Source organism: Mastacembelus armatus, chromosome 15, assembly GCF_900324485.2.
Source record: "Mastacembelus armatus chromosome 15, fMasArm1.2, whole genome shotgun sequence".
Classification (NCBI taxonomy): domain Eukaryota; kingdom Metazoa; phylum Chordata; class Actinopteri; order Synbranchiformes; family Mastacembelidae; genus Mastacembelus; species Mastacembelus armatus.
The window spans coordinates 22,989,247-23,004,744 of NC_046647.1; the positions used below are offsets into that span (position 1 = coordinate 22,989,247).

Here is a 15,498-nt window from a genome sequence, read left to right on the forward strand (position 1 = left end):
ACATAAGCAGTGATCTGGGCTGCTTTTAGAAGCAAATAATACGAATGTTCCCTCTGATCTTTTGGAACAGATGGACTCAACACATTTACAAGCTGAAAGTGGTGCCAAACCATAGTAAATACTCCTGCACAAAAAAACTCAGCTCAGAGGGCAACGCCACTGCACCCCTGCCTTTTAAACTGTGTTTCTGCACTATCTCAGCAAACGTGTGTGTGTGTGTGTGTGTGTGTGTGTGTGTGTGTGTGTGTGTGTGTGTGTGTTCCAGGTTGTTTGAAGAAGCAGCTACCAAGCTGAACCTGGTGGGTCTGGTCGGCTTCTTGCAGCAGCTCAGGAAATCTTCTCAGTCTCAGCTGTTTGACTCTGTTACTGAGACTGGAGACTATTCACTGGCAATGCCAGGTACACACACACACACACACACATACACACACACACGTCAATAAATACACAGATTTCCTCCTCTTAATTATAACCCAAACACTCATCTGTGTAAAATCTAAATTTCAAAGGTCATCTCATTCTTGAGACCTGATGCTCCCTGTTATTTACATCACGATATAAAACTGGGATTTAATTTAATTGTGAGTTCAGGGAGACAAACGTGGTTTTATTTTATTGAAGATATTTAAAAAAACATCACACTGGTGCTGTTGGTTGAGAGAAAATGACCAAAGTTTAGTGGGAGCAAGACGTCATGATATTAACTCAATATAATTAAATAACTCATTCCCCAATACATTTCCATTACAATAATCATGATTCTCAGATTAAACTCAAACAAACTGTGAGTTTGTATCAGAAAAGCAGCATCTGTATGTGGACAGACTGAGACTGGTCCTGCTAATTACAGATTTACAAGCAGAAAGTCAGACCCTGGGAACATTACACACATTCATCAGATCGCTGCTTATATCAAGTTTGGTCAGAGTCTTTTTGTCCTTTGTGTGTGTCCGTAGGGGAGGCCAAGTCCACGCTGGACCGACGCAGCGCTCTTCATCTGTTCCGTCTGGGTGAGGCCATGCTGAGGATCGTCCGCAACAAGAACCGACCCGTGCTCCACATGATGAGGGCCTGGAGCGTGGTGGCGCCACACCTGGTGGAGGTAGGGAGCTGCAGCCTGTGGTGTCATGTTACTGTGAGGAGGGTTTAGCTGGTTGTTCCTAATAAATTGACGGTGTATAAATACTCACAACCAACAGTGTAAAAGTTTCTTCTATTTCCAGGCAGCATGTCACAAAGAGCGCCACGTATCCCAGAAGGCCGTTTCCTTCATCCACGATGTTCTGACGGAGGTGCTGACGAGCTGGGCGGAGCTTCCACACTTCCACTTTAACGAGGCGCTGTTCAGGCCCTTTGAGCACATCATGCAGCTGGAGCTCTGCGACGAGGACGTACAGGACCAGGTGAGGCCACGTCCTTGGACTGAGACCACACGGTCATACCATCGTCACTAAATCATCATCATCATCATCATGACTAAATTGTATGAGCGTGTCCCTGGTTACCTCCCTGCAGGTGATAACGTCGATAGGTGAGCTGGTGGAGATGTGTTCTCCTCAGATCCTGTCAGGATGGAGGCCTCTGTTCAGCGCCCTGAGGACCGTTCATGGCAGCAAGACCGACACCAAGGACTACCTGCTGGGAGAGTACTCCATGGGTACGCCAAGTGAAAATACACGTTTTATTAGAAAATACTTGTCTAAGACTCAGTCACCTGAGTCGTGCTCATTCAGTCCACTCCTCAACACCTTCCTTCCATCTTCCCTTCCCTCATTTCCTTCTGCCCCCCCTCTCCTCCAGGGAAGTCCCAGGCACCGGTGTTTGATGTCTTTGAGGCTTTCATCAGCACCGACAACATCCAGGTTTTTGCCAACGCTGCCACTGACTACATCATGTGCCTCATGAAATTCGTCAAAGGCTTAGGTTTGTCTCCTTCGTGCTAGTTTTTCAGTTTGAGATATTACTTTTACAGAACTTAAGTATTTTGTTTCTGCAGGAATCAGGCAGTAAACTGTGTGTTTGATCATTTTATTGTTGCGAGATTCTGCAATTTGCAGCAAAATAAGCACAAATAAAGATTTTTTTCTAGGTTTGATTCTGATTATTATTATTATTGTATCTTTCATAGTTCTCACCTTTTTTCATCACATGTAAATGTTTTTCTCTAATTGTTCATTTCAGGAGAGGTGGACTATAAGGAGATCGGAGACTGTGTGCACGTGTCGGGCTACAGCTCCACTGACCTCTGCTTACCTGCTCTGGATTATCTCCGCAAATGTTCGCAGGTGGGAACCCTGAAGTTCACACTGTTGTTGTTGTTTATATCAGGAAGACGTTTTCTTCAGGAGACTGCTTCCACTAAGTGATGGAATATAGTGGAGAGCTGTAGAGACTGAGAGACCAAATTGAATTTGAGGACATTATCTGTAGCTGTTTGTTTTCCATTGTTTGTCCATGTGACTGAATGAAGCCATGTTGTGGTTGATTGACAGCTGTTGGCAAAGATCTACAAGATGCCGTCCAAGCCGGTGTTCCTGGGCGCACGGCTCGCCAGCCTGCCGATGAGGTCGCAGGAACGTTCGATCAGCAGCGAGGATGGGATGGACTGTGTGCTGCAGGAGTTTGATGACGATACAGGTGAAGGCAAAGTCCCAGGTCTCTGCTTGTCTCTCTTTTAAAACACTGTCTGATTCTGGCTCCTGTGTCTTGGTCACTTCCCGTCCTGCAGGCCTGATCCAGGTATGGATTTTGTTACTGGAGCAGCTGACAGCGGCTGTGTCAAACTGTCCCCGCCAGCACCAGCCTCCAACCCTGGAGCTGCTCTTCACTCTGCTCAGAGAGGTCACCATTGTACCAGGTACCACACACACACACACACACACACACACACACACACACAAACACACACACAAACACACACACAGACACACACCAGCTCTAAGCTGTGGGACATGCAGGACCATTGTTTTTCCACAAAAACACACACACACCTTGACTCTGTCTCCTCGCTACAGGTCCGGGCTTCGCCATCTTCTCAGTCATCCAGCTGCTGCTCCCTGTGATGTCACTGTGGCTGCAGCGTAGCCATGGCGACCACTCCTACTGGGACGTTGCGGCGGCAAACTTCAAGCACGCCATTGGCCTGTCGTGCGAGCTGGTGGTGGAGCACGTGAACAGTTTCATACACTCAGGTGACGGGTGGCTCTGTGCGGGGCTTTGGGTGTAGTGAAGGTAACTGTGTCACCGGTGAAGGATTTATGTTTGTTTTGTTTTTCTCATGAGATCTTGTTTGTCCTGTGGGCAGCGTGTGCTCGTGCTCTGGAGGGAAGTGGAGCATGACTGATGGCTTGTTGTTCCGCTGTCCTAGTGTTCCACTGCTCTTTAGTCAAATTAAATTGTGGAGACTCCACCTCAATCCCTTGAACTCACAGCCTGCTTTGTTGTTGTTGGGGTGTGTGTGTGTGTGTGTGCGTGTGTGTGTGTGTGCGTGCGCAGATATTGGTTATGAGTCCCTGATCAACCTGATGTTGAAGGATCTGTTCAAGCTGCTGGTGGCCTGTGTGTCGGAGCCAGCTGAGACCATCTCCAGAGTGGGCTGCTCCTGCATCAGGTGCCGACCGCCGACCCATCACTCTTCACCTCTTCAGGACTAGTCAGTTGTATTTTTGTCACCTCTGTGAAATGACATGTGACCAAACTGCAACTGAACGTCATTCAGTTGGTTTCTGCAGCTGCAGATTTCCTTCATTGATAGACAGAAGTCTTGTTATGATCAAATCCCATGAACAGGCCAAAACAATGATAAACTCAGTTACAGCCTGATACATCATCTTCCTCTGTGCCACCAGTTTGTGGGAATGTCTGCTGAAATCAGACTGATGCATTGTTGGACTTATGGTTTTTTTTTGTTGTTTTTTTTACAATAATAAAAATATAAATGATGTCATCCTTCTGTTTTTCTGAATGAGGTCATTGTTCTCTCTCTGTAGGTATGTTTTGGTTACAGTGGGTCCAGTGTTCACAGAGGAAATGTGGAGGTTGGCCTGCTGCGCTCTGCAGGATGCCTTCTCTGCTACGTTAGAGCCTGTTAAGGTACACACACACACACACACACACACACACACACACACAGTGCAGGGTGCTGTATAGAGTGTAATGGCCTGCATGTGTCACAGACTGTAAAGGGAAACTGTTACACACTGAACGGGTCAGTCCACTACAGCAAAACCACATAAGCCATCCTCAATCTGAATCTGCTGGTTGGGACAGAAGTAATCCAAAAGCCTTTGCTGTTAATACTGTCAACATGCCAACACTCCACGTTAAGCTTGATAACCCCAGTTGACCTCACACACACACACACACACACACACACACACACACACAGGCCTGCAGCCATCGTTTGTCTCCTCTCTGGATCAGGGTTTGTTCTGGTCCACCTCTTTTCTATTAAACTGATTAAACACTGAGGAAAAAGGACAAATGCAGCTTTAAAGCTTCAGTGCCTCCTCCCTCAGACGAGACGCAAGAGGCACAATAGCTTCTTTTGTTTCACTCGTTAAATGACAAATTCAGTGACAAATTCTTTTGTTCTGTATGTGGAGGCATGTTTACCTGAGGCCAGGTGAAGGTGTTCGGTTACGATTAAAAAGCCTGAGAAGCAGAAATAATCTGTAGAAACTTGATGTTGGAGGTGATTTCCCTGAGAAATGCAGACACTTAAAGGTTCACTAGTATTTGACTAGTGTCTTCTTGGCCGGTTTTTTAATTTGGCGCAGGTCTCTCTCAACCTCTATCTCATGTTCTGTCTGTCCGTAGAACCTTCTGGCGTGCTTTCATAGCGGCTCAGACAGTTTTTCTGGAGACGCCTGTGAGGTGAAGGTGGCGGCGCCGTCTCATTCCCCGTCAGCAGAGGCAGAGTACTGGAGGATCAAGGCCATGGCTCAGCAGGTCAGTGCGGCTTCTGTTTGCCACTTAGTGTGTTGATGCTCAAGCTTAAATAATTTGTATTTTATGTTCACTGGGCTGCCCCAAAGTCCAAATGCTTCCAGCTGTGAGCGCAGTAAGTGTTTGCACATATTTTGCTTGCTGAGGCGTCAGTTTGTGTCCCAGGTCTTCATGTTGGACACCCAGTGCTCTCCAAAGACGCCCAGCAACAAAGACGGCTTCGAGCACGCTCAGTCCTGCGTTCTCATCATCGAGCTGCCGTCTGACCAACAGTCCAATGGACACACACAGAAGAGGTGAACCGCACACACACACACACACACACACACACACAAATACACGTGATCATAATTAACAGCCTTGCATTTATTTCTAACCCCAAACTGAAATTACCTTCCCCTGCTCCTGAGAACATTTCTAACCAACAGGAAGCTTGTGGGTTATTTGGTGCTGCTCTGATTCTTTGTTTAAATATTTGTTTGTGCTCTGTTTTGTCTTATTTCATACTTATATACCAACGTTACATTTACTCACAAGATCTAAAGTTTAACAAAGAAAAACCAGCTCTGCAACAAAAGGAAAATCATATAGTGGAAGCAGAATATATTATATATATATATATATATATATATATAAATAAATCTAACTCAGTAACTTTCTCTGTCTTTGTGCTGCAGGAAAATTGGGTAAGATTGTTTTCTGTGACATCTGTGTTGTTGTTTGTCAGATTTGAACAGTGTGAAAAATGCCCACATACATTAGAGTTTGGCTCTGGATGGGTCTACATGAGCTCCATAGTCAGGCTAACCTGCCACCCCCCCCACCCTCAGAGCTGCACAATGTGGAGAAAAGCTATTGATTAGCACCAGCTGATACGTTGCCACAGTTTAAATGGGTTTTCACTGCTGTAGTGACTCTGTCTCCTTGTATGCTGCCTGCATCCAAGAAATAATCAGAGTAAGAATGCAAACAGAAAAAAAATGGTCTGAATCTGAACTTGGAGACGTTTCGCTGAGGCAGTGGGTATCAGCTGGTTCTGAATGCAGCTCTGTCCACATATTGTCTCTGCATGTTGTGCAGTGCAGCACATGGCTCATTGCTCAAATGTGTGTGAGTCCCTGGTGTTTCTTGTGTCAGTATGTTGAATGTGTAGTTCTGGTGGTGACAAACATCTGCAACATCCACAAGCAGCTTTCAGTCTTTATTTGAAGCCTTTTTGTTTTTGACTGTTTTGCCTCATAAAAACATGTTTCTGTCCAAAACATCACTTTCACATGTAACAGGCCAATAATCTGCTTTAACATTTTGAAGTGTCAACCTGATTGAATGCAGCTGGTTTCACCAGAAGAGGGACAGAGTTTAGCTCCTGTGCCGGATAATGTTGTTTAAAGCTAAATCACCACTGTCGCCCTGCAGGATCCCGTTTCGGACCATCGTGGTGAGCCTGCTGTCTCATCAGGTCCTGCTCCAAAACCTCTATGACATCTTGCTGGAGGAGTTTGTCAAACAGCCCGAAGGTCATGAAAGGGTCACACCTGTGACCTCTGACCCCAGCAGACCCACCGCAGGCTTCCTGCGCTACATCTCCATGACGAATTTAGCGATAATCCTGGATCTGCTGTTGGACTCTTACAGGTAACTGCAACAAAGAGTCAGACATTCATGCTGATGACAGTGTTTTGTAATATAATAATGATGGTGATAATATTGATCAGCTTTAAACACAGCTGACCAATCTGTTGATCTCTTCCTCCGCAGGACAGCCCGGGACTTCGACACCCGGCCCGGGCTGAAGTACCTGCTGATGAAGGTGTCGGGCGTTTGTGGAGCAGCGAATCTTTACCGCCAGTCTGCCATGAGCTTCAACCTGTACTTCCAGGCGCTGCTGTGTGCCACACTGAGCCAGGCCGACAGCATGACCGCCCAGCAGGTGGGAACCCGTCATCCAGACAGTTGTGGAGTTTACTTTAAAGCTGCAGTGATATGTTTTTATATTAACACTCAGCTCTGTGGAGCCTTTTTATTGTCTTTCAGCTTATTTTTGGTCCTACAGTCTATAACTTTACAGTTTACTGCAAGAGCAGTTATTGATATACTGGCTGATGAATAAAGTAAAACATCTAAAGAGTCAGATATTTTTCTTCCAAGTTGTCAGAGAACAAAGCTGAGCTAAAAGAAGAGCAAGTATCAGGCTTAGATTGATCAGCTGGGCAGAATCTCCTGATAAATGCTAATGTTGCTAAAGCAGAAATAGGAAACCGTTTTAGTGGACGCGTCCATATAAACATGTCAGACGTGTATAATCTTCAGTTTAGAAAATAATGAATTGAAGATTATTTTCAGTTCACGTTCGTTTTTGTTTCTGTGTTTATTTGATAAATGCTGTAATTTGGTTTCTGCTTTGTGTTTCTGGTAGGTGTAATGAACGAAATTCAGAGCAGGTATTTTACATGTTTGAAACAAATCTGTCACATAAATAATAAACTGATTCATTTCATTAATTTCATTTTGTCCAGAAATCCGCACACTTTTGACCTCCACCTACTAAAGACACAGATATTGCAAGTTAACATTTTAGCAGCCACCTAGAGTAGTTGTCATAACCATGTAGCAACACATCAGCTGCCACTCTGAGGATGTTACAACTAACAACTCAACAACCAAACCTCTGTTCATCGTGTTCAGGTGAAGAGGATGCTGTACGAGGAAGAGGAGGGAAGCTCGGACTCCTCTCATCCCGGATCTGCTTCCTCAGAGGACGAAGACATCTTTGAAGAAACAGCACAGGTGATACACGAACACGTACGAACACACTCGCGCAGCCTCCGCTAACAGTGGGTAACTTATCCCGGTTAAAGCTTTCACGGTTCCTCAGAGGGAAAATCAACAGCTCCAGAGAGAATGAGAGGAGGTGCCCTCTGAGGTCAACAATAAAGGATTTCCCTGGATTTCTCATCCTGCTCTGTTCTTCCTTTAGGAAATCCCTCTTTAGTTTGTTCCAGTTATTGAAGACAGGCGTCAGAGGTTTCCCTGAACTTTCGATCTTTCTAATGAAACTTGTGCTATTGTGATATCAAAAATCACATCAGCCTCTCCTCCGGCAGGTCAGCCCCCCTCGTGGTCGGGATAAACGTTATCAGTGGCGAGCCCCCATCCCTTCGCTCAGCGTGCAGCCGCTGGGCAGCACTGACTGGGCCTGGCTGGTCAAACGTCTGTACAAACTGTGCATGGACCTGTGCAACAGCTACATCCAGATGCACCGGGACCTGGAGAGCACCTTAGAGGAGGCGGCGCTGCTGAGAGGAGCAGCAGGTGGAGGAGGAGATCACGTCTTCTTCCTGCCTCTCTTCCAGTCGGAGACTTCCACTCCGACCTCAGCAGGCGGGCTTTCGGCGAGGGGGACGCCCTCGGAGGAAGGTGGATACAGGTGTCAGACGGCAGACACGAGTGCTGCGTCGCCAGGAGACACGCCCACACCCAGCCCAGGATTCAGGTTTGCCTTCAGTCATATCAGACCTCAGATGTCTTCGTCCACATTAGGGATTTATTTTCAGCTGCATGGAAACTGACTGTGTGTCCCCACAGCAAATCTACTAGTTATTCACTTGCAAACCAGATGTGTCCTCGATCCACGTTTGAGCTCACGTGACAGAACACACACAGTGTGAACACACTCCAGGTGTTTCTGGTTCTTCTTTGTGAATGATGTTGATGGATAAGTTGTTTTCATGTAGTGTTATTCAGCCTGAACACAACGTTGCACCACAGGCTCCTTCACTTTAGGAAGAAAATGTAAAACTTGTTTGCACAGTAACAAGTGTGAACAAAACTAGTTTGAAAAACTCTTTCTTTTTAATGTAGCTTCCTGACTTTGTGTAGATTCAGCTGCAGACTCTGTTGCTCCCATTGCTCTGTCTTCACAGCTGCACCGGCAGTCTGCCCCACCACTTCCGCACCGGAGGAGAGAGGAGGGACTCCAGCATCACAGCCAGCTCGGTAGGAGGAGTTCCTGGCTGCGCCGGACCGGGAAGGAGAAAGGAATGGTGGGAAAGTGCTGGGAACAAACTGTACTCCATCGCCACAGACAAGACCATCAGTAAGCTGATGATGGAGTACAAACGCAGGAAACAGCAGCAGCAGCAGCCACAGCAGAGTCACCTCAACCTGTTCATGAAGGAGCAGGGCCGGGCGGCGGCAGGAGGCCTCGTTGGGGAGAGGAGGGGGCCCGTGGAGCAGCAGAGGCCTCCGCAGAGACCCCAGCAGCTGGTGGACCAGCAGGGGCCCCCTCTGAGGCACTCGGTCAGTGCGGGGCCCGAGGTTCTGAGACAGGAGAAGAGGCCACGGTCAGGCTCCACCATCAGCTCCCACAGCATCTCACTGAGGGACTCCGAGGCTCAGATACAGGTACAGGTGTTTGTCTGAGAGCATCAGAGGTTAGTGTTTAACTTTAAAGTTAGCTGTGGATCTGCTTGTGTACTGAGCTCTGTTCTTGGACTCGTCTCTCTCCCCCTGCAGGCGTGGACCAACATGGTCTTGACTCTGCTCAATCAGGTCCTCCTCCTGTCAGACTCCTCTTTCCTGGCACTGCAGCCGGCGCTCTACCCCTGCCTCAGCCAGCTCTCCTGCCACGTGACCGACGCTCGCGTCCGCCAGGCGCTACGTGAGTGGCTGGGCCGCGTCGGCAGACTCTATGACATCATCGTGTGACGCCGCGGTGAAGAAACGGAAGCGCACCTGATGTGCAGTCGGTCAGTGAAGGATGTAAACAGATGAGAAATAAGCGCGATTGCTGCGGTATCATGGTTCGACGGTGCCACTTTGCTGTAAATCGATGAATGACGTGATTGGCTGATACCAGTGAAAAATGAGTGATGTGTCAAACTGTGACATCATCTGGTCACAGTGTGATTGGTTGATAAAAGCCGCAGGGAGGAAGGTGAAGGATGTAGTTGGCCTGTAAAGGAAATGATTTGGTAGTGAACATTTTCCCTCAGAATATACATCATTGCTGCCTGACCATAATATGGATGCAGACGTATTAAGTCAATGAGTTGTGCATATTATACTCCACCTACGTACGTTTTCCTTTACTGTTCCACCACATGTTCTGCCACCCTGTGGCGTTTCCTAATGTAGAACCATTCATAGAACCATTCACCGTGTCGCTTCATGTCTTGATGTGCTGCCGCCAGCGACATGTGACAAATGTTTCATGCGTGTTTTGAGATGTCTCACCTGTTCGGTATATTGGTGTTTGTTTCCTCCTGCAGCAGCAGCAGGGATGTGTGTCCTGTCGTGTCGATACAAACAAAACAAAGACACACTCATCAAAACGTCTCTCCAAAGCAAACACAGACACTTCACCTCCTCTGCCCTTAAGGGGAACTTGTGTGTGTGTGTGTTTTGGACGAACTGGGCCATATTTGCATCTACATTTTTCCCTCCTCTTATTGTGGGAATCATTAAGAGAAACAATAAGAAAGGAAAAAGATGCTGTGTCTTAGTTCTGCCCCACAAACCTGGACTAAACCAAAAACACAAGAATCTTGAGGAGCACTAGAGGGAAAGTTTCAATCCAAAATTAGGTCAATTTATTTCCCCAGAATCAGAGAACGAGGCTACAGCTCATTATACTGAGACTAATGAGACACAGTGTTGGATATTGTGCATTTTCCTATAGCTTGAAATACTGTGTCCTGTTGATTCTTTGTCAGTCCACTATTCATTTTAACCCAGTGCGTCATTCATTGTGTATTTTGATACTTGGTACCTGCTACACACTGTCTGCTGTTGTATGAGCATATTCATGTGGTGTAAACGCTTCGTCCTGTCATGTGATTGGTTGGTTTGTGTTTTTCCCAAAATGCAGCACCACTGCTCGATAAAACGACAAGATGCTGATTTAAAAACACAGTCAAATACGTTTAGGTCAAACAAAACCAGTGGAATCAGAACCCGACACAGTTCGACAGTACAGTATGAGCTGGACTGACTCCGTTCGCGCCTCTGTGTATTCTGGGGCAGATTATGAGTGAATGAATGAAAGAAGAGCGTTGAAGTGATGCCACATTTAAGGACAGGCAGGTCGGGCAGGGTGGGCGTATCTGCAGCTCCTAAGAAGATTTACTTTTTCACCCAGTGCACCAAGCGCAGGGTTTGCTCCTTTCGTTTGCACTCACCGTCCTCTTTTCACTGACATCCTCACTTTTCCTGCTACTGTTGCTCCATTCACTCTTTCTCACCGTCTCTGTCCTCTGTCTGGCAACGTGACTGAGGATGGAAATGCCACAGGAACAGTCTTTAAACATCAGGCCAACACGCAGGATGTGTAGCAGAAAGTGAAGCGGTGTTTGCTCCAGAGGGGAAACAAAAGCATGTGTCACCTCTATGTCCTGTCCAGTGTCCCTGCCCAGCCCCGTTTGTCCTTACTCCCTGCAGTTTGAGGGCGAGCAGCGGGTGGACAGATGTTGTCGGCCATCAGTGTGATCAGCAGCAGTGATGGGAGGATTTAGCTGTTAAGTCCATGACAGCATCTAAAAAAAACCACGTTGATTAATGTGTCAGTGCTGCGATTCTGCACCGACGGTTTGTGATCATTTCTGCTGTGCATGGTTTTCATTCAGTCGCTCACTGTGGTGATTTTATCCTGCTTGTAGTTTCTCAGATCTCGCCTGGTTTATATTTATCCCACAGACGAGACAAATCCCTCTGTGGGTTCTGTGCCCCTCTGAGGTTTACTGCTAATGTGCGTTTGACATCGTGGAGCTGAGGTGGTCTGATCCCTGAACGTTCTGACTGTGGTACGCTGAACATGTGCGTCGTAAATGTATTTAATGCACTTGGACATAAGTCGAGACTGAAAAATCAGCTCTGAGTCCGTCCGTTCTCATGCTCCCTCACCAGAAAGGATTTATGAGGCGGTCTTTGTTGGACTTTAAGCTTTTGAGTGCTTTCTGTTTTGCCAGGAAACGGCTCCTTCTGTCCGTGTGCTGAGAACATGTAATCGCATTTCATAATAATTTACAGTGAACTCATCCACATCTTATTGTGCTGGTCAGGGATTATTGGGATTAGACGAGCAGTTTGTCTTCAAAAAGCGCAATTTACTTTAAAAAGTAGGTTTTGACTGAGTGAGGACGGTTGTTAGTGGACAGGATGGATGTCGAACAGTGCTACTGGTCAACTGAAGGGAAAAATCCCTTCATACTAAGAAGGTGGTTCTTGACCTTTCTTTTTTTTTTTAATTGCCTCTTTCAAGACCCTCAGTTCTAAACCTGACAAAGTGAATCACTGGAGTAGAAACTGCTATAAGTATAAACTGTATTCGTTAATGCAAATCATATTAATTAATGTTATCAAGATTTCAGACCTGGCTTAGAAAAGCCCAGACCACGTCGCTGAGCGTCATAGACTTGTCTTCTGTTTTAAATGCATCTAAGTTTAAAGCCTCTTCGCCAGAAAACCTGCATCTTCCGTTAGAGGAGGAGGCGCCTGAGTATTTACTGCGACTGGACTGAGTGAGGCTGCGTTTGAAACGGCACATCTGTAATAAAGTGGGACATGTGAATGTGCAGAAGGTGCAGGTCATGAAGACAGGCTTTCTGCAGATTCATCCAGCTCGGTTTGGCCGTTTGCTTCCTTCACTGACCTTGAACACCCAGAACGACATCAGCGGGTCGGCTAACGCTGTGACTGTGATTTCTAAAAATGTATTTTTTCTGCTTTTGATATCTAAGAAAAGCACCAGTTCTCTTTCCTCCAGATGTTTCCAACCTGCTCTTGGCTTTTCTCTTCTCTCCTGAGCTCGGTCTTACAGTCCTGCAACTGCTGTATGTCTCAAAAGCTTTGCCCAGCAGGCTTGTCTGCTCTGTGTGTTGCACAATAAAAGCATTTTGTGTCACATATTGTTGTATGTGTTCACATCTACAGTATAATGACAAGCACTTTGAATTAAATACCCACAGCAGTGAGGTCGGAGAAACACAGGAATAAACCAGAGTGTGAGTCAGTGTCATTCTTACATTGGACTTCACCAGTTTTTACCTTCATCCACCTGGTGATGTCTATTCTACTGAGGACCTTTTATGCTCACACTCACACTCACTCACACACACACACACACACACACAGAGTTGTAATGCGTTGCAGCTGACCGCTCCCAGCAGCTGTCAATCCTCCTATCAGGACCAGTGATGTGTCCCCTCTCAGCTGGACAGTCTGCTGCCCTCATTTCTTCCTGCCACCTCCCCCCTCACTGGTTTTATTTCAGGCTGATCATTTTATCTGTGCGCTCAGCGTCATTCTGAGCTCGCAGTGGACTTTTCATCTCTCCATACACTGTACCTCCTCTGAGCGCTCCCTGCAGCCCCTGGCTCCGGCTGGGCTTCGCATCATCTGCACATCCACCATGAGGTTTCTGTTGGAGAGCAGCTGGATGAAGTTTGGACCGGCCGGGCGGGACTCTCTGGACTGGTCGCCTGGACCATCGGCTCTCCCCTCCACTGACAGACAGCCCCCGGTGAGCTTATCCAAATCTGATGAGTGTGTTAGGATGCATGACTTTTATTTATCAATTTATTTTGATTAACTCATGATCTGTCACTTACAGCCAATAGTGAATTGGACCAAATTCATGTAAAACGTTTGCCCAAACAAAGACAGAAATCAAAGATTTATTGGCATGATGATATAAAAATGTCAAATCTGATCCTTGAACATTGTGATGGGACTAAAAAAATCCAGATCAGTGCTTGTTTTTCTCTTTTATGCTGTAACTGATAACCTCAAAATTAAATTTGCACAAACAGAAACATCCCAAAGCCAAAAGCTGTTAACACACATTTCAGTAACTGCTCACACTAAACCTCAACTGTGTTATGGTGCAGGCGAATTCATGAAACAGTGCCCCCTGTTGGCCAGATGTTACCTGAATCCTGTGTTCTGTTCAGCAGGCTGCCGGTGTCGTTCACCTTTATAATGTGAGACGTGATGGGTCTGATCCACAGTATGATCATCTTAGTGTTGTATCTCTTCCTTTACTGTAGAGAACAGTCACATGAAAACCTCCATGTGTCCAAAGTGACGTTTTGATCGTTTACTATTTCACGTAACACCCATCGTTCTGTTTGTGTGTGATTCACAGGGTCAGAGCTCAGGTGAGGCCATCATCAGTGCAAGATCCATCACCTACATTGTCATAGCAACCACCTCCTTCCTCCTCCTCCTCCTCAGCATCCTCAGCTTCCTAATCTGGCGCCGCAGGCGGGGCTTCAGCCTTGACAACAAGCTGGGGTTGGCCAATGTTATCGCCCTGGAGGACCTGCAGGACCCGGAGAGGAACTGTGAGCTGCTGTCCTCCCTACGACGCAGCAGGTGGCAGCACCAACTCCCCAGCTCCAGCTCCGAGCAAGACGTCACCGATGGCGTGTTCCTCATGGTTTACCTGCCCTCGCCGTATGAACAGACGCTCACTAGGATCGCCAGAGCCGCCAGCACAAGCAGCTCCAAGGAGCTGCTGCCACCGAGTCCTGGACCAGAGACGGGCAGCAGAGATGAGGAAGAGGGGTCAACACTGAATGACAAGACGGTCACAGACGAAGAAATCAAGGACTGAATCAAGGCAAAATCTAGAGGAGAGTATAGAAAGGAGGGGAGGATGATTACATGTGCTGGAAAATATCATCTTAACTTCGTACCTACCAAGACCACGCATCAGTGTTAAACTTGACAGAAGAATATAAAGATCATCACCTGGCCCTGCCCTGCTACACACAGATCTCTGTAAATCTGCACAGAGCTTTGGATCTGGGTGAGGAAACTGGTTTTTACACAATTGTGGTTTGATTGACAACCTGCCTTTGGGCACAAACAGGCCTGAAGCTGCTGAACACCCAGAGAGTGGCTGTTTCTGGTTTGTAAGCGTCTTTCTGGTGTGTTACAGGAATCAAACCTCATTCGACCTGTAAGACCTGCAGCATGTACAGTACAGACATGACTGAAGGTGGTGCAGAACGGACTGGAGTTTTTTTTACACACAATTTCTTTGTCTTGGCCTTTCCTCTTGTGCATGTTCTCACTGTGGCCACAAGATGGCCTCATTCCTTCTCTCCATGCCCAGTCACCTGATCCTCCCTGTCAGCTCTCACACCTGTTCCCGCTTCAGTCTAACTCCACCTGCACTCTGCCAGTCTGTTCTTTGTCTTTGTCGCTTTGGAATAAAGCTGAACTTTCTATCTGAGCCATGATGTTTATACATTATACACACACATATGTAAATGACACCACACCTGAAGTCTCTGCACATGCTGTTGTGTGTTGTAACTGTTTTAAATGCAAAGCTTCAGCGTATTTCACAAAACACAGGGCTGCTGTAGCTGCAGGTGACGCTGGCTCTTCATTTGGTTTTTAGTGCAGAAAAACAACAATCAAAGGAAACGGTGGCTTCACTTTTCTACAACAAATCTGCCCCTGAGCCTCCAAAGGGGTCGATCCAGCCATGAGTACATTCAGTTTGAACCATTTCATCAAACAAAAAAAAAAAATGGCGCATTT

General features: G+C 46.7%; 1 protein-coding gene across 1 annotated transcript in view; it reads left to right on the forward strand.

The window, feature by feature from the left end:
- The window catches only part of arfgef3 (ARFGEF family member 3), a 31,869-nt gene extending 19,028 nt beyond the window's left edge, over positions 1-12,841 (forward strand). The window contains exons 23-41 of the mRNA XM_026310232.2: positions 266-399; positions 957-1,102; positions 1,224-1,403; positions 1,516-1,657; positions 1,801-1,923; positions 2,182-2,285; positions 2,493-2,637; positions 2,729-2,857; positions 3,015-3,191; positions 3,496-3,610; positions 3,990-4,092; positions 4,819-4,950; positions 5,113-5,243; positions 6,364-6,582; positions 6,706-6,877; positions 7,633-7,734; positions 8,052-8,440; positions 8,871-9,351; positions 9,463-12,841. Coding sequence (XP_026166017.1) covers positions 266-399; positions 957-1,102; positions 1,224-1,403; positions 1,516-1,657; positions 1,801-1,923; positions 2,182-2,285; positions 2,493-2,637; positions 2,729-2,857; positions 3,015-3,191; positions 3,496-3,610; positions 3,990-4,092; positions 4,819-4,950; positions 5,113-5,243; positions 6,364-6,582; positions 6,706-6,877; positions 7,633-7,734; positions 8,052-8,440; positions 8,871-9,351; positions 9,463-9,654 — 3,316 coding nt within the window. The 3' untranslated portion in view covers positions 9,655-12,841. The remainder of the gene's footprint in view (positions 1-265; positions 400-956; positions 1,103-1,223; positions 1,404-1,515; positions 1,658-1,800; positions 1,924-2,181; positions 2,286-2,492; positions 2,638-2,728; positions 2,858-3,014; positions 3,192-3,495; positions 3,611-3,989; positions 4,093-4,818; positions 4,951-5,112; positions 5,244-6,363; positions 6,583-6,705; positions 6,878-7,632; positions 7,735-8,051; positions 8,441-8,870; positions 9,352-9,462) is intronic.
- The last annotated feature ends 2,657 nt before the right edge of the window (positions 12,842-15,498 follow it).